This window comes from Amblyomma maculatum, chromosome 10 (assembly GCF_055883805.1).
Source record: "Amblyomma maculatum isolate TAMU_Amacu chromosome 10, ASM5588380v1, whole genome shotgun sequence".
In the NCBI taxonomy this organism is placed as follows: Eukaryota; Metazoa; Arthropoda; class Arachnida; order Ixodida; family Ixodidae; genus Amblyomma; species Amblyomma maculatum.
Window position 1 is genome coordinate 75,178,676 of NC_139353.1, and position 26,481 is coordinate 75,205,156.

The window sequence follows — 26,481 nt, forward strand, 5'->3', positions numbered from 1 at the left end:
TTTGTATCAAATTTTAATGCTACAAGTGTTTGTTTTTAAGAGGGAAACTAGGGACCAAGGAGGTTATATAGGGACAATGCCATGCCGGCCATGCATACACCGCCATGTTCATCGTTCAGCCACTCCTCCATTTCTTTTTCTGCTCCTGTGCATTACTGCAGCGACCTCGTGTTCTCAGCACCACGTGCGAAAAAAATTGTGTTCCAATGGCAACCCCAAGTGCCCCAAGCACAAAGATAACGCACGCCTATGTGCGATATGAAGATGATAAGAAGTTCGCGGTTGTGGAAGTCGGCGAAATCGAAGATTTTAGCCCTCGGAACAGCAAGGACTTTTCGTCTAGGGCTTATTACGCTGTCAAGTGGACTGCGGCGGACGGCAGCTCCGATTAATATCGGGCGAGAATTTTAATGTTGGGAGGTAAGTTATTTGATGCCTATTTATTTTTGCGGCTATTAGCTAGGTTTCTGGAGTTCCTTTTTTTCATCTTCTTAGTAGGGAAGAGGGCAAATTGAGCATATATCAGCACAGCTCAGGCATTGTTTTCGTGTTTGAAAACTTAACAGCACTGCAAAAGGGAACAATGAAAAGAAGGAAGGAAAAGCGCCAACTAGCACAAATGTCTGTTTTACTCACGCATTGTTATGGTGCTGTTGTGAAAGAGACGAATTTTAAAGCATTTTCCTACAACTCTGGTAGTTGTACACTAGATGGCCCGTTACACGACTTTCCTTTATTACACTTGAAAAATTAATCATGAACGGAATTTGTTTTGTTGCCTGCTGTATATACAATTGCATCACGTCCAGCGCATATGAGTCGGGAGATTCGGATACTGCATCACCTGATTACATTTGTTTGCACAGCTGGTGAACGAACCATGTGCATGCTTCTTTTGGTTTAATGATCGTGGAAATGCATACAGTAAAAGTGAATCGGTTGAAACGCGTCTTAGTTGGCTTTATCCCCCTTACCTTCATGGCTCGTGCAGAGTGTCGAGAGGGTGCAGTGAAAACTAGGGGAAGAAATGATGTGATCAGTTTTCTTGCTTTTGACTATATAACATTTGCACCATCAACAGCAGTGTCAATTTTTTGTATGTTATAAGTTTTGTGCTTGGATGGAATATTTTTCAGAGTCTGAGGAAGAAGTGCTTGGGAAGGTGGGCCGCAGAAGAGTGCGTGTCAATAGGATAGTGGACACCAGTGACAGTGATGAGAATGTTTCACCGGAGGTGAGTTCACAATCGTTTCCATGGGCTCCGTATAGTGCCTATGATATGCATATTTTCGGGAGGACTTAAACTATTGCTGAAATATTTTTCTGCTTTTCAGCCACAAAAAAAAAAGGACCTAGGGAAGAGTTGATGAACATCCTAGAGAAGAAAAAAAAATGCTCAGCCATCAGCCAGGCCCAAACCCAAAAAAGAGGAGGCTTGAGATTGATCCCGAAGCCCGGCAACAAATAGCTGTCCTACAAGAGCAGTTAAAACAAAAGGAAGACACTATCCTTCATCTGAAATCAAAGATAAAAAAACAGGACAGTGAGATCCTGCAGCTCCGTAGATTGAATATGGGGCTGCAGGAAAATATCCTGGACAAGTTCGGCACTAGTGGAAGTCAGTAATTGTATTCAGTGTTAATCTCAAACTTGGAAGCTGTAATGATGTTAGCTGCTTCAGGTTATTTATATGCTGACTGTTGCACCACTCAGAAGAGAGCAAAAAAGTTCTCTTGGTCTAATCATTCAAAATCCATAACTACAGTGCAAAAGACTGAACAAAGATGGAGGGACACCACACAGCAAAAAAAAAACAAAAAAAACGTGGTGTTCCTTCTTCATCTATCCCGTTTTTTACGCTGTAGTTATGGATCATCGAAACCACCACCTAGCCCAACAACTGCTCTTATCTAGTCATTCATTTGTTAGGGCTGGAATGTTGCACATCAGTTTGATTTAGTGGTAATTTTTGTTTTATGTGGATAGGGTGGGGTACTTGCTTTTTTGGTCAGGAATAATAAAACGATTCCTATCATTTTCGTCATTCTTGTGAAAGATGTGCAGACAGCAGACATTAACTGCATGTTGTCTACTTAAGTGACATATAAAGCAGGTGATATATAAGGGTTACCACATAGTGTTTAACTTACAATTACTTAATGCATAAAATGTTTTGCTCATTAAGTTCTAATTCCAAACAGAATTGCAATGCCAGAGTTCATATTTGTTAGTTCATTCACTCACATTTCTTGAGGCAGGCTGATTATTGATGTGAAGACAATGAAGCAGCAATTATTTCATAGCTTTTCCATCTCTTGCGACCAACACTCAACTCTGCTGTTAGGTACTTCATATAATAAATTGCCTAACCTTGTGTTTGGCGCATCATAGCCATAGTTGCTCTTGTGCCATAAAACCCCATATAACTGACAACTCTGCTGTCGCAGCAATCAATGTCTATGAAAACCAGTCACGAGGTGACAGATTGAACTTGTTAAAAGGGCTCGGTAAACTGTTCTGCAGTGTCTGAAATAGAAACATCTGGCCAACAAGTCTGGCATGTTGAAAGGGCATGTGGTTGGTCATAGATGTGTAATAGTGTCTTATACATCATTGTGAAAAACATGCTTTAATACCTTTAATGTGGAAATTGGTAGTGTGAATCAGATATTGAAACAAGGTAAAATGGGGTCTGTAAATGCTTATTTGCAATTAATGAGTGATAGTATATATGTCATATTTGAAAATCTCACGATTGGGTGAGTTCCGGCATCATGAGTTAATGAGCATGTGTAGGCTCAGCCCTTGTGCATATTGGCTGTCTGGGAAAAAGATGCTCAGCTTTCTGTTCTGTACCAACTTTTGACACTGTGGATTAACATTTGTTTATTTTCTGCTTTAGCTTACAATAATATCTGAATATAGGTGGCCAGCTTATCTTGCCTAGGCCTACCACTGTACTAGTCGTAAGTGCAGCCCAGACAGCTGTCAATGATGTGCCTTTGGCAAAATTTGAACAATGTAAAGAGGGAAGTTCTGGAGGACTGGGAAGCACACGCCACTGTGATGATATGGTAAGTTTCAAGATGTTTACATTAAATACATGGTCTCAGAAAATGCTAATGAATTGTTCCCTATATAAATGTTGCTTAATAGACTTTTTTTCCACAGGTGGACATTGGGCAAGGCTTGTGTCTAAAGCACAAGGTTTGGGAGCATATCTGAAACCAGAAAAAAGACTACATTTGCTAAAGAGCTGGTCATGGCCATCTGGAGCAAAGAAGATCTCCTCAACAGATCACTACAGGGTAGGCGAATATGTTTATATTATTTTCTCAATTTCGCTGGAACCCTTATCGCTGTAATAGTTGCAGGTTGACAATAATCTCAACCATATTTTGTCCAGGCAAAAAATGTCCACGCTTTCCTGAAAAAACACCGAAAGCCCCACTCACGCCTTGGAAAGTGGATGTCGTGCGTGGTAAGTAACTGCTGGATGGTTCACCATGTAACTAAATCTAGTGCATTCTGCTGCAGTATTAATGGTGCATATTGGCAAATCAATTATGTCAGCTCTTAATAACTCTTCTTGGAAGGAATGATTATGTTTGTGAGATGCTTGTCCAATGAATAAAAAGGTGCCAAGTGTACTTCTACAATCCTTTTTTTAGGTCGGGGGGGGGGGGGGAGGGGGGGGCTTTAGACTTGGGCTCCCAGCACCTCAACAGTATTGGTAGTTTTTAGGATGGAAACATGCATCCTGTGCACATTATTTCCTTGCTGTATTTAAGGGCTAGTACAAGCAATCTCTAGCATTTTGCTAAAACATCCTTACATATATTGAAAGTCAGATAATTTTAATGTTTGCAAAATGTTCATGTGTCAGTTATATTACCTTACTCATGCTCTTGACCTGGAAATTTAGTGTAGTATCTGGATGGCAGTTTTAATTTGAAAGAAGGGAAACAGCAGATAAGAAAGTTAATGTAGCAGAGGCTCTGTTTTGTTGCTACTGCTAGCTGGAGCATATTTTGGGTGGCTGCTACTCACATTATATTTTCTATGTAACTTCCTCATTTCAGAATGTTACAGAGCTCGGCTCACAAGCCAGAATGTGCCACCAGGGCTTTCAACCATGGCAACCAAAAACTTGAACCACTTCATAGTGGAGAAGCTTGCCGACATCGAGAAAGGCGCAAAGCGGTAAGCTGCTGTTAGTGCATTATGCTTTGCCACATATTTAAAAAATTTGTATTTTGCACCAAACATGAAGTAAGAGAGGTGTATAAAGATTGATTTTTAAGTGTTACTGCTAGGTTCCATGCAAAGTGCTGGTGTGAGAATCATGACCTATATACTCGATATTTTCTCAATGGTATGTAAGTCTTGAACATACTCGTCTTCGTCTGAGCAAAGCAATTATCACTGGCAGGGGTTTAAATACGCTTTCGCTTCCGAAGAAGAAAAACTGGGGAGGGGAAGTGGGTGAGAAGAAAGTAGGTGAAAGAGTCAGGAGGGGAGGATGAGTGACAAGAAGGTAGGTCATGGAGTGAACAAAAAAAAATTTTTTTCAGTATATGTTTCTCAGCCTGGAACCAGGGATCTGGTGGCCTGCAAAAGAAGTAAAAGCAGCAGTACCAGGAAAAACTACAATACCAGGCAGATGATTAGTCAACACTTAAGCAGGTTTGGTGCAGATACACCTTACGAAGGGACAGGCTTTGCAAAGGGCCCTGATAAGGAATATATGTAAGGGGGACAATTCTTGACGCTTTCTGCAGATGGGGGGGGGGGGAGAAGTACAGATACACAGAATAATAACCTCACAGTGAACTACATCTGACATGAAAGAAGAAGAAAAAGTTCCAGGACAAACTCAAGTAGCAAGTGATAAGGAGGAAATGTGTTTGGAGAAACATGTGCAGCTTATGCTATTGCAGAGCGGAATAGAGTGTATATGTGTTGTGATTAAAGTGTTGTGTTGTGTTGGGTTTAGTGGCGCATAAGCAACTTAGGCTATCATGCGCCAATTTCATGGTTAAGAGTGTTGTATTTATGTAATTTAATCTTACATTCTGTTTAGGACGTTTGCTTCTATTAAAAACCTGAAAACACAGGGCAAATCAACAAGCGCATTTTCACCTAAAAGCAAAGCTGGATGAAGAGGAATGTGTTGTTTGTAAAACTGTGTAAAATGTTTTTTCCTCAGTTGTTCAAGTTGTCTGCATGAGATTAAAATGTGGATGACTGTTAGCTCGTGTCCGCATGAATCACACAGGGGCTTATCCTGTTTAGTTAAAATGAAACTATGTGTTAAATGTGTGTGTCCTATGCGAAGACGGCATAGAGCCACTTCTTTGGAACGTTCAAGATGGGTGCTCGATTTCCACTCTTCTATTACAGGCTTTATGAGGTGTAGCTTGTTATTTGTTTCAGTGTTCCAAGTGGACTGCCATTTTTGTATCAGTCTACTCTGTACCAATTTCATGCAGTCTTGAGATGGTATCTGCACTTGTTTTATTTTCTTGTCTCGAGCTTTGGCAGCGCACATATCTGCTTTTTCATTACCTCGGATTCCTACATGACTGGGTACCCAGCAAATTTTTATGCTTCGTCCTTCATCTGTAAGTATTGTATTGTATTGTATTGGGGTTTTTTGGCGCATAAGCAACTCAGGCTATCATGCGCCAAGAGCAAGGTTAAAATCTGTGCTTATTTAAAAAGGGGAAAAAGGTTCGTTAAAGTTTACAGTTTATTCAGAACGTCTGCTTCTTTTAAAAAACTAAGAACACATGTTAAGTTTATTATTGCTCTTTCTCCTAAAAGTAATTTGGGATGGAAAGGGATGGCACGATCATAAAAAATAGTGAAATGCTTTCTCCGTAGTGTCTCTAGTTTTGGGCATGTAATCAGGATGTGGTTGACGGTGAGCACTTCTCCGCATTCTCCACACGTAGGCTTATCTTGTTTCATTAGTAAAAAGTTATGTGTGAGATGTGTGTGCCCGATACGCAGACGGCATACTGTAACCTCCATGAAGCGTTCTTGATGAGTGCTTGTTTCCCATTCTTCTATTTTGGGCTTTACGAGGTGCAATTTATTACTTTCTTGGTTATTCCATATAGACTGCCATATATCCTTTTGTTTTCGTTTAATTAACTTTATGCAATCCTTATAAGGTATGTTTACTTTCTCTATTTCTTTCCTGCCTGCTTGAGCAGCACACACGTCTGCTCTCTCATTTCCTTCAATGCCCATGTGGCTTGGAACCCAACAGAATATTATGTTATGTCCTTGGGTTGAGATCTTTATTACATCGTGTATTATGTTACCGAGTAATGGCATGACTGCATTTCTGGAGTTTAGAGCTGTGAGCACACTCAGTGAATCTGTATAAATAACACTGTTCTCGATGCCCTCGTACACAATTTTTGCTACAGCTACCAGGACAGCATAACACTCGGCTGCAAATATTGATGCACATTGAGGAAGTCGAATAATTTTTTCGGAGTTCCGATCCACTACAGCGCAGCCCACATAGGAGGCAGTTTTTGATCCATCCGTGTAAAACTCTGTGCATTTGCTATATTTCTCTTTTAGTGCGTGATATTCTTGTAATATATGTTCTGTAGGAGTTTCGCTCTTTTTGAACTGTGTAAGAGTGAGGTCACAGACTGTTGGAAAGTTGTACCATGGGGCCAGGGGCCTATTTTCTTGAGCGACATCAGGCAAGGTGTCCAGAATATGGAGCTCACGGCAAATGTCTTCAAATCGCATAATCAATGGTCTTGTTGTCTGAGGCTTATTTGTGAATATTGTTCGGGAGGGGCAAGTTGTGACAACCGGGTAACAGATGTGTTTTTTTCGTGTCCTTATTTTGAGAACGTAAGCGCATGTGAGTGCATTTCGTCTGTCTTTCAGTGAAGGCTCGTTCGTTTCCACATAAAGACTATTTATTGGGGATGTTCTGTACGCTCCGCACGCAAGGCGAAGGCCTAAGTTATGTACCGGGTCTAATTTTTTAAGGTATGAAGGTCTAGCTGAACCATATACTATGCTCCCATAGTCTAAGCGTGAGCGTATAACAGAGCGGTATATATGTAGAAGACATGCCCTGTCGGATCCCCAACGTTTCCGCGAAAGAACTTTCAGTATGTTAAGAGATTTGGAAGCTTTCTTTTTCAGTATATTTATGTGTGGTAGAAACGTAAGTTTTTTGTCGAACGTAATGCCTAGAAATTTGTGTTCAGTTTTCACCGGTAATTCTTTTTTATTTAAGTGGAGGACAGGGCTGTTCTGAATGCCTCGCTTGAGCGAAAACATAACTGCCACCGTCTTCTGAGGAGAAAACTGAAATCCATTTTTGTCGGCCCATTTCGCTAGTTTATTAATTGTTATTTGTATTTGCCTCTCACATGTTTGTATGTTTGAGGATGTGCAGGCTATCTGAAGGTCATCTACATAGAGCGAAAACATAACAGAATTTGGGATTTCTCTGCAAATGGAATTCATTTTTACAACGAACAGGGTTGTGCTTACAATGCACCCTTGTGGCACCCCGTTTTCCTGAACAAAGCTTCTAGACAGGGTGGCGCCGAGACGGACTTGGAAAAAACGGTGTGAGAGAAAGTTATTTAAAACATTTAGCATTCGGCCTTGGATGCCTAGATCTGCTAAATCCCGCAGGATCCCGTACCTCCACGTTGTATCATAGGCTTTCTCTAGATCGAAGAAAACTGCGAGGCAATGCTGTTTATGTATAAAAGCCTCTCGGACAGTGTTTTCAAGGCGTACTATGTGGTCAGTTGTTGAGCACCCTTTCTTAAAACCGCACTGATGAATATCAATAAGTTCATGAGATTCTAAAACAAAGGTTAATCTAGTATTTAAAATAGTTTCAAAAGATTTCGCTAGACAACTGGTGAGAGCAATAGGTCTATAACTGTTAGGAGAAGTTGGCAGTTTTCCTGGTTTTAAGAATGGTACAATAATGGCCCTTTTCCAAGCTTCCGGCAATTTCCCTAGAACCCAAACTTTGTTAAAAAATTTCAGAAGTGCCTCTACAGAGGCTTCGGATAGATGAGCAAGCATCTCGTAATGAATTTGATCAGGACCTGGTGCAGTTTGTTTACCTCTAGCTAGGACTTTCTTTAATTCTTGCAGTGTAATTAAACTATTGTATGGTTTGGTCGTGCTGCCACTTGTTGGAAGCTTTTGTTTTTCAGCTGTGCTCTTATATTTTAGGAATGTTTCTGTGTAGTGTGTAGAATTTGAAACCTTATGAAAATGTTCCCCTAATATATTTGCCTGCTCTTCGATGCTCGTTTGCATACCAGGTGCTGTGAGAATCGGAATTGTATATGAGGAGAAGCTGCCATTTAGTTTGTGGACTTGTTCCCACATTCTTTTAGATGGTGTTGAGCTGTTTATAGATGTCACGAATTTCTGCCATGATTGTTTTTCGGCGTTGCGACGAATATAACGAGCTTTAGCTTTAACTTTTTTATAAGCTGTCAAATTTTCATATGTTGGGTATCTTCGAAACTTACCCCAGGCTTTATTTTGTTGTTTTTTTGCCTCCCTACATTCCCGTGTCCACCAGATTTTGCTGTTTTGTTGTACCATTGCTGAGGTTTGTGGAATGGCAAGGCGCGCGGCATTTATAATGCAATCTGTGATGAGTTTATTCATTTTATCTACACTATGCTCCTCTGAAAAAATTGTTTCCAAGTCTGCTTCTGTTCTAAAAAAATCCCAGTCTGCTAAATGGAGTTTCCAACGTCGTGGTTTGGTTGGTATGACAGATGTTGAAGATGAAGATGATAAACTGATTAGTGCAGGTAGGTGATCACTCCCATATGGATTATTTAAAACATTCCATTTAAAATCGTTAAAAATAGAGGGCGAGCAAAAGGACAAATCTAAAACGCTCATCTTTCCTGTGTTTGGAGAACAGAAAGTAGGTTTTCCGGAGTTTAACAAACATGTGTTACTGCAAAGAATAAGGTTCTCTATAACTTGGCCTCGCGCGTCAGTTTTCTCACTACCCCACAGGGGTGGGTGCCCATTAAAATCGCCTACTACCACGTATGGCTCTGGAAGCTGGCTAAAAAGATGTTCTAAATCATGGAGAGTTATTTTTAGGTGAGGTTGAATATACACGCAACACACAGTAATGGTTTTATATGTAAGTAATGTGGCTGCCACAGCTTCTAATCTGGTGTTTAATTGGTGTTCTCGGGCTGCAATACCATTTTGCACTATAATGGCCACTCCACCGGAAAGTCTGCTGGCTTGTTGTCGGTCTCGGCGGAAGACTTGATATTTCTTTAGTATTTTTGTGTGCTTGGGACCTAGATTTGTTTCTTGCAAGCAAAGCGCAACAGGTGAGAGTGTGGTTAGGATATCTTTTATGTCGTTTATGTTGGTTAAAAGTCCCCTGCAGTTCCATTGCACTAGGAACACCATCTTATTCTTTTGTGAGTTTAGAAGTAGAGTTATTTTTCAGGGCCCGTGATGCGGGCCCTGTCTTTCTTGGATCGTTCCAAGGAGCTTCGCCGTCTGTGTGACGACGAAGGCACATGGCCATCTTGGCTGGATGTGTCCATCACCTCTTCAGAGGAGGCGGACAGTTGTGCCGGAGGCGCGTGTTCATTGTTTTTAGACCCCGCCTCAAGGGCAGAGGTCTTGTGGGCCACCGCCCCTGAGGAACGGGTGGCCTGTTTTTGGGGTGGAGTGGTACTAACCACTTCCACCAGGGGCGCAGAAGGCCCTACCTCAAGCTCACTTTGTGTGGCCTGGGCAGGTGTTGAAGGCCGGTGTGGTGCCTCGCCCCGTCGCACCACTTCGGCGAGATTTGGCTTTGCCGTGAACTGGAATGCTGTGCGTTTTGTCTGGTAGTATTTGGTTCGTGCTTCTTTGTAAGTTATATTCTCAGTTGTTTTGATGGTAATGATTTGCTTTTCATCTTTCCAAGTTGGACAAGCTCTTGAGTAAGCGGGGTGCTCCCCGTCACAGTTTGCACAGTGCGGTGCTGCAGCACAGTTGTCTGCATTATGTTCGCTTGATGCACATTTGGCACATGTGGTACGGCCGCGGCAGCTCTGTGATCCATGACCATACCTCTGACATTTGAAACATCTTCTTGGATTTGGTATATATGGCCTGACATTTACTTTTATGTATCCCACTTCAATTGATTCTGGGAGCGTGCTGCTGTTGAAAGTCAAAACAAGATGTTTGGTGGGGATTTCCTTGTCATCCTTTCGGATCTTGATTCTGTAGACACCTATGACATTTTGGTTAGCAAGTCCTTCTGCCATTTCTTCCTCAGTCAGGGACAAAAAGTCACTTTCTGATATAACACCTCGGACAGTATTGAGAGATCGGTGGGGTGTGATGGAGATGGGTATGTCCCCAAGTGCCACAATATTTTTCAGATTAGAGAACTGATGTTTGGTCCTGACTTCAAGCAAGAGGTCACCATTTGTTAGTTTGGTTACCTTGTAACCGGGGCCTAGGCTTCCTGTGAGACATTTTGACACCGTAAATGGAGAGATTTTTCTAGCTGGGATTTCTGACTGTTCACTATGAACAATGTGGTATTTCGGAAAGGTTTCTTTTTGTTTTTGCACGAACTGGCCTGTTACATCGGTCCGCCCTCTTTTGTTTGGAGGGCGATCATGTGTTGAAGATAGAGAGTCCATGAAAGGGTTTGCTTTTTCGGTAGTTGTGCCAGCCACCCACCACGGAGCCCAACAAGGGGGCGAGACAGGAAACTTGCAACAAGCCCTGCCGACGCCAGCTGTACACCTCTACTATAACCGAATATGGGTAACTCAGGGTAGCTACTCCACACAAGGTTAACCCTTGCCGCCAGGAAAAAGGAAAAAGCAAGAAAGGAGGAGGAGACAGGACAGTGCCAAGAAAAGAGATAGGAAAGTGAAAGATAAGGGGGAGGACAGGAAAAGGCGACTGCCGATTTCCCCCGGGTGGGTCAGCCCGGAGGTGCCGTCTGTGGGAAGCGTGGGCCAAAGTGGTGTGTTGCCTCCGCCGAGGGGCCTTAAGGGTCCAAACACTCGGCATCGGCTCAACCACCAGGATCCCCTTTTCCCCAGACACGGCAATGCCACGCACGGCTAAGCGTGGGTGCTGGGGTCCGTGGTGTCGCACAGTACACGCAAACACCTGCTTTAACAGGTGCCCCCTGCGGGGCCTTCATCTGTAAGTGTTGCTATACTGTGTATGATGTTTCCAAGTATTGGTATAACTGCATTTCTTGTGTGAAGGGCTGTGACTACACTTAGGGAATCTGTGTAAATAATACTTCTCCTGAGGTTTTCTTTCATTATTTTCTCTATGGCAACAGAGACAGCATAGCATTCAGCAGTAAAGATGGACGCGCACTGTGGAAGTCTCATTATTTCCTCCCATTCGCCTTGAACAACTGCGCTTCCGACATAATGATCTGTTTTCGAGCCATCCGTGTAAAAGTCTGTAAAGTTACTGTATTTTTCTTTCAGCTGAAGGAATTCTTGTATGAAGTGCTCTTGTGGGGTTATTGTTTTTTGGAACTGTGTAAGAGAGAGGTCGCAAACTTCAGGGACCAGGTACCAAGGAGGCAGAGGGTTAGGTCTTTTGGCAATGCTAGGTAAACAATCCGGTAGCTCAACCTCTTGACACATTTGCTCAAATCTTAGGAGCAGTGGTCTCACTGCATTGGGTTTGTTGGTGAATAGTGTTCTAGAAGGGCATTTAGTTACTAGAGAATAGCAGATATGCTTTGGCAGAGATCTGATTTTAAATATATAGGCACATGTAAGTGAAGTTCTTCTGATTTCAAGAGGAGGTTCATTTGTTTCCACAAGCAGACTGGATATAGGAGAAGTTCGGTATGCTCCACATGAGAGTCGAAGTCCTGTGTTATGTACCGGGTCTAGTTTTTTTAAATATGATGGTCTAGCTGACCCATACACTATGCAGCCATAGTCTAAGGTGGAGCGTACGACAGATCTGTAAATGTGTTTAAGGCACGTCCTGTCAGCGCCCCAGTGTTTACGGGAAAGAACTTTTAGTATGTTTAGAGATTTGGAAGCCTTTTTCTTCAGGACATTTATATGAGGAAGAAAGGTGAGTTTTTTGTCAAAAGTTACGCCTAGAAATTTGTGTTCGTTTTTCACCGGTAATTTCGTTTTGTTCAGGTGTAGTGTAGGATCTGTTTGTAAGCCTCGTTTGAGAGAGAATAGGAGAGCCACTGTTTTTTGAGGAGAAAACTGAAATCCGTTTGTGTCTGCCCATGCTGCTAGTTTATTTATGGTCAACTGCACCTGTCTCTCACATGTAGATACGTTAGAGGATGTGTATGCAATCTGTAGATCGTCAACATAAGCTGAATACATTACGGATTTCGGGATAACTGTGCTTATGGAATTCATTTTTACTATAAAGAGGGTTGTGCTTAAGACGCATCCCTGTGGTACGCCATTCTCCTGTACAAAGTTCCTTGAAAAAGTTGAGCCCAAACGCACACGGAATGAGCGATTTGACAAGAAGTCCTTTAGACAGTTTAACATCCTACCACGTATGCCTAAATATGCTAGGTCACGGAGGATGCCAAACCTCCATGTAGTATCATACGCCTTTTCCATATCAAAGAAGACGGCAAGGCAGTGCTGTTTGTGAATAAATGCTTCACGAACAGTGTTTTCAAGGCGGACTAGATGGTCCGTGGTAGAACATGCTGTTTTGAACCCACATTGGTGTATGTCTAGAAGTTCTTGGGAATGAAGGACAAAGGCTAATCTGGTATTAAGAACACTTTCAAAAGACTTTGCTAGGCAACTTGTGAGAGCTATGGGTCTATAACTGCTGGGGGCCGTTGGTGGCTTTCCTGGTTTCAGGAAAGGCACAATAATAGCTTTTTTCCAGGCCTCAGGAATACTCCCGGATACCCATACTTTGTTGAAAAATTTCAGAAGTGCTTCTAATGCAGGTGTAGAAAGATGTGCTAGCATCTGATAGTGAATTTGATCTGGGCCAGGTGCAGTCTTCTTGCCGGCAGAAAGAACAGTGTTTATTTCTTGTAGTGTTATTAACTTGTTGTATGTTTCATTAGTACTTCCACTTGTTGGCAGTTTTTGTTTTTCGGCCTTGTTTTTGTATGTTATAAAAGATTTTGGGTAGTGTAGTGAGCTTGAAATTGCAGAAAAATGATCACCTAGAATATCTGCCTGTTCCTGTAAGTTTGTTTGGGTGCCAGGAGATGTTAGAAAGGGGACTGTGTACGGGGAGAAGTTGCCATCCAGTTTGTGAACAAGCTCCCACATTTTTTTTGATGTGATTGAGCTATTTATTGATGATATGTATTTTTGCCAAGAAGCCTTCTCAGCGTTTCGGCGGATGTACCGTGCCCTAGCTTTCGCCTGTTTGAATTTTACGAGGTTTTCGTTTGTAGGGTACCTGCGAAAGGTTCCCCAAGCTTTGTTTTGTTTCTTCTTTGCATCTCTGCACTCCTGAGAATACCAGACTTTGCGATTTTTCAGTACCACTCCTGAAGACTGTGGTATAGCTACAAGTGCTGCGTCAATGATGCAGGCCGTAAATTTTTCATTTATCTCGTCAACACTGAGTTTTTCGGAAAAGACCTTTTCCAGGCTGGCTTCAGACTGGAATAGAGCCCAGTTCGCAAGGTGCAGCTTCCACCGCTTGGGTTTGTTTAGAGTGATGGAGGGTGAGGGTGTTAGGCTGATAATGACAGGCAAATGATCACTTCCTAGAGGATTGTCAAAGACGTCCCATTTAAAATCAGTAAAAATTGATGGGGAGCTAAATGATAAATCTAAAACGCTCATTTTCCCCGTGCTTGGGGAGCAGTATGTATGCTTTCCTGTATTTAGCAGGCAGACATCATTGTATAATATAAAATCCTCTAATATACGACCTCTAGTGTCTGTCTGATCGCTTCTCCAAAAAGTGGAGTGCGCATTAAAATCTCCAACAACCAGATATGGTTCTGGCAGTTGTTCTAAAAGCTCTTCCAGATCATGAAGGGTTACAGTTAGGTGCGGTTGGAGATACAGTGAGCATATAGTTATTGTTTTATAATGAATGATAGAAACAGCAACAGCTTCGAACTTAGTTTTGAGGCTAATTTCACGTGTTGCTACTCCATTCTGCACTACAATAGCGACACCTCCAGATAACCTATTTGCTTCTTTTCGGTCGCAGCGAAAAACGTTGTGTCCTTTTAAAATGTTTTGGTGTGGTCCTAAGTTAGTTTCCTGTAGGCAAAGGGCTACAGGAGAAAATGAATGTAAAATGTCTTTTATATCGTTGTAGTTGTTTATGAGACCTCGGCAGTTCCAGTGTATGAGGAACGCCATTTTTTTTTTTTTTTTTTTTTGGAATGTACCTGAATTTAGGTTTCAGGTTTTTCTGGTCCTGTTATACGAGGTTTTTCTCTCCGTTTTCTTTCTAGAGAGTTATGCCGCCGCTGCAGCGTGGACGAGGAAGGGGTTGTGTCCATTGCCTCAGGGGCTTTGGACGTTTGGGGAGAGTTAGGAGTGTTGGTTGCAGGCTTCCCTTCTGGGGGAGAAGCCTTTTGGGCTGTTGGCTCTGGGGCCAGTGTGCCCTGTTTCTGCGATGGCAGGGCAGCTTTCGCTGCTTCTGCCTGGGGCAAGGATGGCCCTGCCTGAGGCTTACCCTCGGCGGAGACCAAATCCTGTTGTGGTGTGCTGCCCCCATGCTCCACCACATTGGAATAGTTCGGTTTGGCTGTGAACAAAAAAGTGCCCTGTTTAACAAGATATCGCTGTCGTGCCTCTTTAAACGTTATGTTTTCCTTGACTTTTATGGTAATGATGTCTTTCTCCTTCTTCCAAGAAGGACATGACCGTGAGTACGCGGCGTGTTCACCTGCACAGTTTGCGCAGTGTGGCGCAGCTTCACACTCGTCAGATTTGTGTTCATTTGAGGCACATTTTGCACATGTTTGTCGGCCACGGCAGCTCTGGGAGCCATGACCGAATCTTTGGCAGTTGAAACAACGTCTAGGGTTTGGAATGTAGGGCCGGATGTCTACTTTGATGTAACCGACTTCAATGGATTCAGGGAGTTTGCTGGAGTTGAAAGTCAGAACTATGTGCTTTGTTGGTATTTCTTGGTTGTCCTTCCGGATTTTGATCCTGTGTACACCGATCACATTTTGCTCAGAAAGACCTTCAAGAAGTTCTTCTTCGGTAAGTGACAGGAAGTCATTCTCTGATATCACGCCTTGGACTGTGTTCAAGGATCTGTGAGCACTGACCGTTATTGGGATATCCCCAAATGTTGTAAGTTGCTGAAGGTTGCTGTACTGGAGTTTGCTTTGCAGCTCAAGCAGGAGATCCCCGCTAGCCAGTTTACTAACTTTGTATCCTGGGCCTAGTATGGTTGTGAGAGACCTAGATACTGCAAAGGGGGATATTAGCCGAGCTTGTTTGGCAGGGCTTTCACTGTGGATCACATGATATTTAGGGAAAGTGTCATGCTTTGCTGAAAAGAACTGGGCTGATACATCGGTCCGCCTTTTCTTGGAAAGGCGATCAGTTTGTTTGGAGGAAGAAGCCATAAATAATGTATGATGTTCGGCCGCGGCGCCAGCCACCCACCATGGAGCCCAATGAGGGGACGGGGCAGGAATTGGCAGGCAAGTCCTGTCCACGTCAGCTGTACACCGTAACTATAACCTAATATGGCGTAACTCAGGGTAGTCAGCCACACAAGGTTAACCCTCGCCACCTGGAAGTAAGGAAAAACCGGAAGAGAGTAGAGGACAGGAGAGTTGTAGGATAGAAGATAGGAACGTGAAAGATGAAGGGGAGGATAGGAAAAGGCGACTGCCGATTTCCCCCGGGTGGGTCAGCCCGAAGGTGCCGTCTATGGGAAGCGTGGGCCAAAGTGGTGTGTTGCCTCCACCGAGGGGCCTTAAGGGTCCAAACACTCGGCATCGGCTCAACCACCAGGATCCCCTTTTCCCCAGACACGACGATGCCACGCACGGCTAAGCGTGGGTGCTCGGGGTCCGTGGTGTCGCACAAAACACACAAACACCTGCTTTAACAGGTGCCCCCTGCGGGGGTGATTAAAGTGTACAATTAACGCTACAATACCACATAGCGTTAATTGTACAGTTTATTCACAATACATATACACTCTATTCCGCTCCCCAATAGCATAAGGTGCACATGTTTCTCCAAACACATTTCCTCCTTATCACTTGAGTTGTGGTTCACTGTGCTGTTATTATTCTGTGTACTCCCCCCCCCCCCCAACCTTTGCAGAAAGCTTCAAGAATTGGCCCCCTTAGATATATTCCTTATCAGGGCCCTTTGCAAAGCCTGTCCCTTTGTAATGTGTATCTGTACCAAACCTGCTTAAGTGGCGACTAAACATCTACCAGTATTGTAGGTTTTCCTGGTACTGCTGCTTTTATTTGTTTTGCAGGCCACAGGATTGCTGATTCCAGGCTGAGAAATACATACTGAAGAAACCTTTTTTTTTCCACTTCATGACCTACTTTCTTCTCACCCATCCTCCCCTCCCCAGCTTTTCTTCTTCAGAAGCAAAAGCATAAACACCTGCCAGTAATGATTGCTTTGCCCAGACGAAGACAAGTCCACTTGTCAAAACGTTGGCTCGACCTGCGAACTGAGGCGTACCCCATTTATCCTTGTTCAGTCGGCCTTCATACCGTGTAAACCATCTTCCTCTCATTGTACCTTGAACATACTCAGTGTTAATAATGCTGAAATAAATTTTCAGAGCTGCAAAGGAGTCACAGATATCTCCCTGGTCCTGAAGACTGAAGCCAAAGAGCAAGTGTATTGTCCAGTATTTTTCAAGTATTCTTCAAATAAAGAATAAATGCTGAAGCATCTGCGTGAGAATTTCTTGCTAGTTCAAGTCATTTAGCCAGAAATTTTGGGCAATGTGTCCAATGTTTCAGTTGTTCCTATGCATTAATTTGCATGTTTATAAAAATCCAGTCATTTCAGTCTAGATTGTTTCTCAGTCGAAACTAATATGGCAACCATTTACATTCAGTGGGTGTACCATTCGAATTCCATTGGTGTGGTTAGATGACCAGTTCAAACAAAATGGTTTTTAGATTGAATGAGTGTACCATTTGAGTTGAATTGGCCTAGTTAGGTAACCGGTTCAAACCAAATGGGGGATCTTTTAAATGCAATGGGTGTACCATTTGAATTCAATTGGTCAGGCTAGGTCACCAGTTCAAACCAAATGGGCAACCTTTCAGATCTAATGGGTGTACCATTTAAGTTGAATTGGTCTGGTTGGGTGACCTTTTAAATCCAATGGGTGTACCATTTGAATTCAATTGGTCAGGTTAGGTCACCAGTTCAAACCAAATGGGTGACCTTTTAAATCTAATGGGTGTACCATTTGAATTCAATGGGTCTGGTTAGGTGACCAGTTCAAACCAAATGGGTGACCTTTTAAATCCAATGGGTGTACCATTTGAATTCAATGGGTCTGGTTAGGTGACCAGTTCAAACCAAATGGGTGACCTTTTAAATCCAATGGGTGTACCATTGAATTCAATTGGTCAGGTTAGGTCACCGGTTCAAACCAAATGGGTGACCTTTTAAATCCAATGGGTGTACCATTTGAACTCAATGGGTCTGGTTAGGTGACCAGTTCAAACCAAATGGGTGACCTTCTAAATCTAATGGGTGCACCATTTGAGTTGAATTGGGCGGCCATTTGGTCTGCTTGGTGGCAAGTTCAAATCAATGGGGCAACCATTTGTATCCAATGGGTACACCCATTGGTCTGAACTGGTCGACCTCAATGGGTGGCGAAAACACAATTGGGATTTGACCAATTGGTTTCAATGGGAAATTTCCCAATTGGACCCATTGTTTTTTTTGACTGGGAAGGTAATGCAGCTGAAGTAGCGTATGTCCGCATTCAATTTGTTACCTATCTAATCGCTTGCTATAGCGCATATACCTGACGCCCAGTCTTCGAGACTCTCGTGGAGCTGCTGAAAAGAGTTGTGTACGGCGAGCATTGCTGTCACTTATACGCGCGCGCTGGCTGTAGGCGAAGCTACGTATGTGTACCAGCAGACACACGCATCACATTCGCGAGCCGTTCAAAATAAAGTGTCATCTTGATCTGCTGCACCGATCGCCGAAGACTGAGTGCCGGCACAACACAGAAAGTTGTGATCTGTGTATGAAACTTCTTTGCTACTTCTTTACGTGCACGCCAAATCTCCTAGAGGCGTTTGGCGATGACCAGCAGGTGGTGGTGGAAAACATTTATATCTGATACAAATACAGGAGCTTACGCAGGAGCTGACCATGAGCAGGCCGTCGAGGAATGTCGAGGCGAAGACGCACTGCATTGCAATGCATGCGATTGTATACCGCAGGTAGTGCGAATGATCGATCTGTTTCCATACGAAGCAGTTTTTCTGGCGAAATTTTTGAGTACAGCAAGCAGCTTAAACCCCTGTAGGTTCAACATAGCGCGAGTCGATCGAGCGGCGCCCCTGAGCCGTCGTCACACTTCGGTAAATTCCCATATAAATAGCCAGAAGTAAATACTACAGTTCAACGCTGCTGTCCAGCGACTTGTGTGAAGCAGTGTATACAAACGGAAGACACGCTGGTTTTCACGCACGCACGCAGCACAAACTGACAATTTATTGGTCGCACACTCGAGGTTCGAATCGGACACCAATCGCCCCATTTCGGGCAGTGTGTAGACACAAGAAAAACAGTCGCTAAAGTTACCCACCACGCGGCTCACATTTGAGCAGTTGTGTCAACTTGGTTTGTCCTATAGTTACTACCAATAGCAGATCGAAGCACATATGTGCAGCATCGGATCTGTCGTACCAAACCTATGCGAAAACCTCAGTTGATATGTCAGATATGCCGAACTTAAAATACTGACGTACCCAGGGAAAATCTTTAGGCCGGTGCGACGCATTTTTAGCTACAGCACCTAAATACAGCCGTATCTGAAAAAAAAAAAATGCACCAGGTCTTTGTGATGTACCTGTATCCATAGCCCCTTTAACAGTTTTTTTTTTAAGTGAAAATGCGCAAAGTTTCTTCGGAGGCATGCGAGTGCCCCCTTTTGATTGTCTCCTATTCGTCCTTTAAAGTAATATGCAGTCATGCAATTAATGAAGTGACTGTGACATGAGACTGCTCAGCAGTAACAGAAGCATATTTAGCGTGCAGGTTTGATAGAACTTCGCCTTACTGGCTATATTTAATTTTCAACAAATTCAGTCAGATATATGTCTGCAAATTAATTGCCTCCACAACTGATCTTTTGGTTCAAATTTAAATAACTAGGTACAGAAACAAGTTGAAGTAACTCGATTATACCGTTAGATTTGCTGTTTGGTCATGCACTTGGATGTCACCAAAGCTTTTGTCAGTACTTCTATGACATTAGCAAAACTGCACAAGAACACATATACATGGCAGAACTTCGGTGCCAAGACGACATAAGGCAGATCGAATTTAGGAAGCAGTAAACGTAACAGCATTACATAATGTGCACTAATTGCTCCTTGATACAACAGCTGAACATGTACTTATACAAGAAAGGAGACATTGGGTTATGACAAAAGGGCCATTTGTTCAACTTAAACCAGCAAGACCAGTGTAGGAAATGTCCGATATATATAATGTATTTTTGCTGCACTGGTGCAGCAGGTGTAGATTTAAAAAAATGGCCCTAAAATGACACCAAATGAAGTGCCCATTCCGCCACACTTTAGTAGCACTTGCAAGAGCTAACTTTTCTCTTCACCCTCCAGAATGTGCTACATCTTCCTTGCTATCATCTAATGCTTACATCTGCTCTTGAAGACGAGTATGGATGGAAGTTCTATATTATTTAGAGTAGCTAACTTCCCACTGCATAATCAAAAGGGAAAAGTGTGTATAGATGTGTCATTTATTGCTGACACGTTGCAATGCTCATAACACAATTGAGATTCGTGATGGCACAGTTACACAAAATGAAACATCCGCAAGTAATTAAGCATTTCCATTGTTTTCTGCTAGCATTGAAGTTCCATAAATGCATTTACTTAAACAACATCATTTCAAAAATGGCAGGATGAGTTTGAACGCAAATTTGAATTCCAGGCGACTTCCACCAACATGTACAGCTGAGGAAAGAAAAATATAAACCTTGCTTTGGCATTCACATGCTTGTTCCTTTCATGTGCAAGGAGAAAAGCGAACCAGAACCTGTAATATGCACCTAATAAATAATGTTTTCAGAGTAATAGATCACAATATTTTAACCGCTGAAAAGTTCACGCCATCTGAAACTGATGAAAGCCATAGCTCGTGTTCTTGAACTTGTAGCGTATTCGTTGCGCAGCAAGAAATTGTTGTTGTGTTGTGTTTTATGGCGCATAAGCAACTCAGGCTATCATGCGCCAAGCACAAGGTATATTATGGTTTTTTTTAAAAGGAATGAAGTGTTAAGATATCATAGTTTGTTCAGGAAGGATGTTTCTTCTAAGAAACTAAAAACACATGAAATGTCTACAATTGCATTCTCTCCTAGGAGAAGTGATGGATGGAATGGTATCTGTTTGGTGTAAAATAGAGTGAAATGCTTTTTCCGTAGCTTGAGTTTTTTACATGAAATTAAAATGTGGTTTATCGTCAGTCCATGTCCACAGTCTTCACATATGGGTTCATCTTCTTTTTTGAGAATGTAACTATGAGTAAGATGCGTGTGTCCTATTCGAAGGCGACATAATATTACCTCCATGAAGCGTTTCTGGTGACTGCATGACTTCCATTCTTCGACAACTGGTTTCACGACGTGTAGTTTGTTGTTTATTTCATTTTTCCATGAGGCTTGCCATTTTTCCCTGAGCTTTTTTTGTATGAATTTCAAAACATCTTTGCGTGGTACATTTACTTTTTCTATTTTTGCTTTTCGGGCAGCTGCTGCACATTCGTCAGCTGTCTCGTTACCTACGATTCCGACATGGCTAGGTACCCAGCAGAATTTAATTTTGTAACCTCGTGTTTCGGCTGATGTTATACAATGTATTATTTTTCCCACTACAGGTTCTGTTGCATTTTTAGAGTGTAATGCTGTGATTAAGCTGAGGGAGTCAGTGTAGATTATACTCTTTTCAATATTGCATTTTATTATTTTTTCCACAGCTATGGATATGGCATAACTTTCTGCAGTGAACACTGATGCACAATTGGGCAACCTAACTGTTTTCTGGCGATTGTTTTCTACGACACCACTACCAACATATGAGGTAGTTTTAGAACCGTCGGTATAAAATGTATTGTGGTCTTTGTATTTTTCCTCTAATGTCAGGAATTCTTGTAATATGTGTTCGTGTGGAGTTTGTTGTTTGTCAAACTGTGTTAAAGTAAGGTCGCATACACAGGGAAATTTATACCAAGGGGGTAATGGATCAGGGCATTGTGCAATGTCGGGGAGTGTATCGAGTATTTTTATTTCTTCGCACATCTGTTCGAAGCGGAGGAGGAGGGGTCTGACTGCTTGCGGTTTGTTGTTGAACAGGGTTCTGGACGGGCACTTTGTTACTATGGGGTAGCAGAGGTGTGTTGGTAGCGAACGGATCTTAAGAATGTATGAACAAGTTAGCATGGTTCTTCTGTCCTCAAGAGATGGTTCGTTGGTTTCTACATACAGACTTCGCACAGGCGACGTCCTGTATGCCCCGGTCGAAAGACGCAGACCTAGGTTGTGGACTGGGTCTAGTCGTTTTAGGTATGAGGGTCTTGCGGAACCGTAGACTATGCAACCGTAGTCCAAGCTCGAACGTACAACTGAACGATAAATCTGCAGAAGGCATGTCCTGTCGGCTCCCCAGCGTTTACGTGACAGCACTTTGAGTATATTTAAAGATTGGGAGGCTTTCTTTTTAAGGGTGTTTATGTGGGGGAGGAAAGTAAGCTTTCTGTCGAAAGTAATGCCTAGAAAATTATGTTCGTGTTTTACTGGGAGAGCAATGTCATTGAGGTAAACTGTAGGGTCCACTTGCAAACCTCGTCTAAGTGAGAATAAAACGGCTATTGATTTCTGTGCAGAGAACCTGAAACCATTTCTATCTGCCCATGTCGCTAGTTTATTCACTGTTAATTGAATTTGTCTCTCACACGTTGATACATTAGAGGATGTACATGCTATTTGTAGGTCATCGACATAGACTGAATGCATGATGGTCGTTGGGATTATTTTTACTATGGAGTTCATTTTTACTATAAACAGCGTGGTACTCAAGATGCACCCCTGAGGGACACCATTCTCCTGAGTGAAACGTTTTGACAGAGTAGCACCGAGACGAACTTGGAAAGAACGGTCGGACAAAAACTCTTTCAAGCATTTTAACATTCTGCCGCGGATGCCAAGGTCTCCCAGGTCACGTAGGATTCCATACCTCCACGTCGTGTCATAAGCTTTTTCTAAATCAAAAAATACGGCAAGGCAGTGTTGTCTGCGTATAAATGCTTCTCGTACCGTATTTTCCAAGCGCACAAGATGATCAGTTGTCGAACATCCTTTTCTAAATCCACATTGGCGTGTGTCGAGAAGTTTGCGAGATTCAAGTGTAAACATGAGCCTGATATTTAGAACACTTTCAAACGATTTAGCGATACAACTCGTTAGTGCTATGGGCCTATAACTGCTTGGGGATGTTGGTGGCTTTCCATGTTTCAGTAACGGAACAATAATGGCTTTCTTCCAGGCCTGCGGTATTTCTCCTGACATCCATACCTTGTTAAAAAATTTTAAGAGTGCTTCAACTGAGGATTCAGAAAGATGGGCTAGCATTTGATAGTGTATTTCATCTGGGCCTGGTGCTGTACGTTTGCCGGAAGAGAGAACTGTGTTTATTTCTTGTAGTGTAAGGGGACTGTTGTATGATTCGTGAACGCTGCCAGTAGTAGGTAATTTCTGTCTTTCTGCTTGGCTTTTATACTTTAAAAATGATTCTGAATAATGTGATGAGCTAGATACCATGAAAAAATGTTCACCTAAAATGTCCGCTTGCTCTTGAATGCTTGTCTGGGTATTTGGGTCTGTAAGGAGAGGAACTGTAAACGGGGAGTACTTGCCATTTAATTTATTTACTTGTGCCCACATATCCTTGGATGTTATATGACTGTTTATAGAAGAGATGTAATGCTGCCATGAAGCTTTTTCAGCAGTACGACGCACATAGCGGGCTTTAGCTCTAGCCTTTTTGAAAATTAGGAGATTTTCTTGTGTGGGGTACCTGCGAAATATACTCCACGCCTTATTTTGTTTTTTCTTTGCCTCCCTGCAGTCTTTTGTCCACCACACTTTACAGTTCTGTCTCACAACTCCAGATGATTGAGGGATGGCTTGGCGTGCGGCGGCTAAAATACAAGAGGTAAATCTTTCATTTAACTCGTCGACATTAAAATCTTTGGCAAATAGTTTTCTCAAGTCGGCTTTCTCTTTAAAAAGCTTCCAGTCTGCTAAATGCAGCTTCCAACATCTTGGTTTGGTTTGAATTATAGATGGTGATGATGTTAGACTGATTGTTGTAGGTAGGTGATCACTTCCATGCGGATTATCTAAGACATCCCATTTAAAATCGCTAAGAACCGATGATGAGCAGAAAGATAAATCAATAAAACTCAGTTTACCGGAGCTCGGGGAGCAGTAAGTGGGTTTTCCGGTGTTAAGTAAGCAGATATTATTGCACAGAATAAAGTCTTCTAAAATTTGGCCCCTCGTGTCAGTTTTTTCACTGCCCCAGAAAGAAGAGTGGGCGTTAAAATCGCCAACTACTACGCATGGATCTGGCAGTTGGCTGAAAAGGTCTTCGATATCATGGAGTGTTATTTTTAAGTGTGGCTCTATATAAATACTGCAAATTGTGATTGTTTTATACGTGATAAGTGTGGCAGCTACTGCTTCTAGCCGAGTTTTGAGCCTATGTTCACGAGATGCAATATTGTTTTTAACTATGATGGCAACACCGCCCAAGAGCCTGCATGCCTGCTCTCGATCACGGCGGAAGACTTTGTATTTTTTAAGAATATTCACATGTAGAGGACTCAGGTTTGTTTCCTGCAGACATAAGGCCACAGGTGAATATGTTGCTAAAATGTCTTTTATGTCGCTTAAGTTATTAAGCAGTCCCCTGCAATTCCAGTTTATTACAAAAGCCATCTTAAGCTATATGAGTAAAATAGAGACTACGTTGTTTTTGGCCCCGTGATTCGGGGCTTGTCCTTTTTTGCACGCTCTAAGGAGTCCCGCCGTCTTGACGGCACAGGACTACCCTGTGTTGTCGTGTCCATCGCGTCTTCAGACACGCTGGATGACCGCGGACAACACACCGGAACGCTTGAAGTAGGCCTCCCCGTGTGAGAAGAGGCCTTGGGCCCCGCAGACCTGGAAGGTCGCGAAGCCTGCTTTGGGGGTGGTGGAGCAGCGCCAGCTGCAGCCACCGTGGGCGCGGATGGCTCCACACCAGGGTCACTACCCGTGACCTGGGCGGGTGCCGAAGCACGCTGTGACGCTGCGCCCTGTTGCGTCACAACGGAGTAAGTTGGGCTTTGGACCAATGAAAGCCGCTTTCTCGCCTCTCCGAATGTAATGTTCTCAGTGACTTTTAAGGTTACAATTTCTTTTTCTTTCTTCCATGTTGGGCAAGATCTTGAGTATGCTGGGTGGTTGCCCTCACAGTTTACGCAAAGGTTTGGTTCAGTTTGGCAGTTGTCAGTGGCATGTTCATTTGAAGCACATTTTGCGCAGGTGAGTCGGCCTCGGCAGCTCTGGGAGCTGTGGCCATATCTCTGGCAGTTATAACAGCGACGTGGGTTAGGTATGTACAGTCTGAGTTGCAGCTTTGTGTATCCTACTTCAACGGAGTCTGGAAGGGTGCTCAGCGCAAATGTCAAGATGATGTGCTTAGTTTGGATCTCTTTGTTGTCTCGCCTGATCTTGATTCGGTAAACGTTGATGACATTTTGGTTCTTGAGTCCTTCGAGCAATTCTTCTTCGGTCAGAAACTTGAGGTCATTATCTGAAATGACCCCACGAACTGTATTGAGTGAGCGGTGTGGTGAGATTGTGACAGGGACATCACCGAATGATGTAACAGCTGCTAGCTTTTCGCACTGGTGGTTGTACAGCACTTCTAAGAGGAGGTCACCATTTGGTAGCTTTTTGACTTTGTAGCCTGGACCTATTGTGTCTGTGAGAGTCTTTGTCACAAGGAACGGTGAGACTTGACGGGCAGTTTTTTCTGCTTGTTCGGAGTGAATGACATGAAAGCGGGGGAAGCTGTTTACATTTTTAGTGAAAAACTTGTTCGTCACATCGGTGCGCCCTCTCTTGGCGGGAGGGCGATCAGTTGCGGAAAGGGAAGAAGCCATAAAATTTATTTTATTGTTCGGTTATGGTACCAGCCACCCACCATGGAGTCCAACAAGGGGACGGGACAGGTGCCTAAAAAAAAGCCCTGCCCACGCCAGCTGTATACCTTAACTATAACCTAATATGGCTCAACTCAGGGTAGTCAGCCACACAAGGTTAACCCTCGCCGCCGGGAAGTAAGGAAAAAACCAAGAAGAGAGTAGAGGACAGGAGAGTTGTAGGATAGATGACAGGAAAGTGAAAGATGGAGAGGAGGACAGGAAAAGGCGACTGCCGATTTCCCCCGGGTGGGTCAGCCCGGAGGTGCCGTCTATGGGAAGCGTGGGCCAAAGTGGTGTGTTGCCTCCGCCGAGGGGCCTTAAAGGTCCAAACACTCGGCATCGGCTCAACCACCAGGATCCCCTTTTCCCCAGACACGACGATGCCACGCACGGCTAAGCGTGGGTGCTCGGGGTCCGTGGTGTCGCACAGCACACGCAAACATCTGCTTTAACAGATGCCCCCTGCGGGGCGCAGCAAGAAATTGTATTAGGTGCACAATCAATTCGCCTTCTTTGTATGGCACGGACAGATACATCAAAGCAGCCAATAAAGTGCATTATAAAATCATGGTGTATACGCTTCTAATAAAATGCTTGATCGCACGTTCTATGCCGAGATACACGCAGGTTACTTTGCTTGATATTCGTCAGCATTATGCACGTAGAACCCTTTGTTGCTATCAAAAAGGATGGATACTAATTTGAGATGTGTACGGTCACTGCACGCTATCTAGCGGTTTAATTGTATTCACTTCATCCATCAGACCTGATAGAACAGGGCATTACAGGAAGCTCACAACAAGCCTGTGCCAATGAATGTTTACCAAGCTTTATTCTAATATAAGGCATGTTTCATATGTCTTATGTGACTCCAGGAGGTTAGGTATAGAATAACTTGGATAAACTGTATAAGGGCATACACTTGTCATCCAGGAGGTTAGGTATAGAATAACTTGGATAAACTGTATAAGGGCATACACTT

General features: G+C 43.1%; 1 protein-coding gene and 1 pseudogene across 1 annotated transcript; one reads left to right on the top strand and one right to left on the bottom strand.

Moving 5' to 3' along the window:
- The first annotated feature begins 206 nt into the window (after positions 1-206).
- On the top strand, positions 207-4,304 carry LOC146176819 (BEN domain-containing protein 5-like; annotated as a pseudogene).
- Positions 4,305-9,066: 4,762 nt separating this feature from the next.
- Positions 9,067-18,073, bottom strand: LOC146176820 (uncharacterized). The gene is made up of 3 exons (XM_084581401.1): positions 18,013-18,073; positions 14,810-15,705; positions 9,067-10,103 (listed from the first exon to the last, which is right to left on the bottom strand). Exons 1-3 carry the CDS (start codon positions 18,071-18,073, stop codon positions 9,498-9,500), a joined length of 1,563 nt encoding a protein of 520 aa, XP_084437527.1. The 3' UTR covers positions 9,067-9,497.
- Positions 18,074-26,481: the final 8,408 nt, after the last annotated feature.

What these genes read in the sequence shown, in the direction of transcription:
- LOC146176820 (XM_084581401.1), bottom strand. Translation starts at nt 18,073, where the DNA reads ATGCTCGCCGTACACAACTCTTTTCAGCAGCTCCACGAGAGTCTCGAA. An exon ending in TCTCGAAGACTGGGCGTCAG is followed by an intron (nt 15,706 to 18,012) that starts GTATATGCGCTA and finishes TACGGTGTACAG; the next exon opens with CTGACGTGGACAGGACTTGC. An exon ending in CGTTTAAAGAGGCACGACAG is followed by an intron (nt 10,104 to 14,809) that starts CGATATCTTGTT and finishes CATGGATCACAG; the next exon opens with AGCTGCCGCGGCCGTACCAC.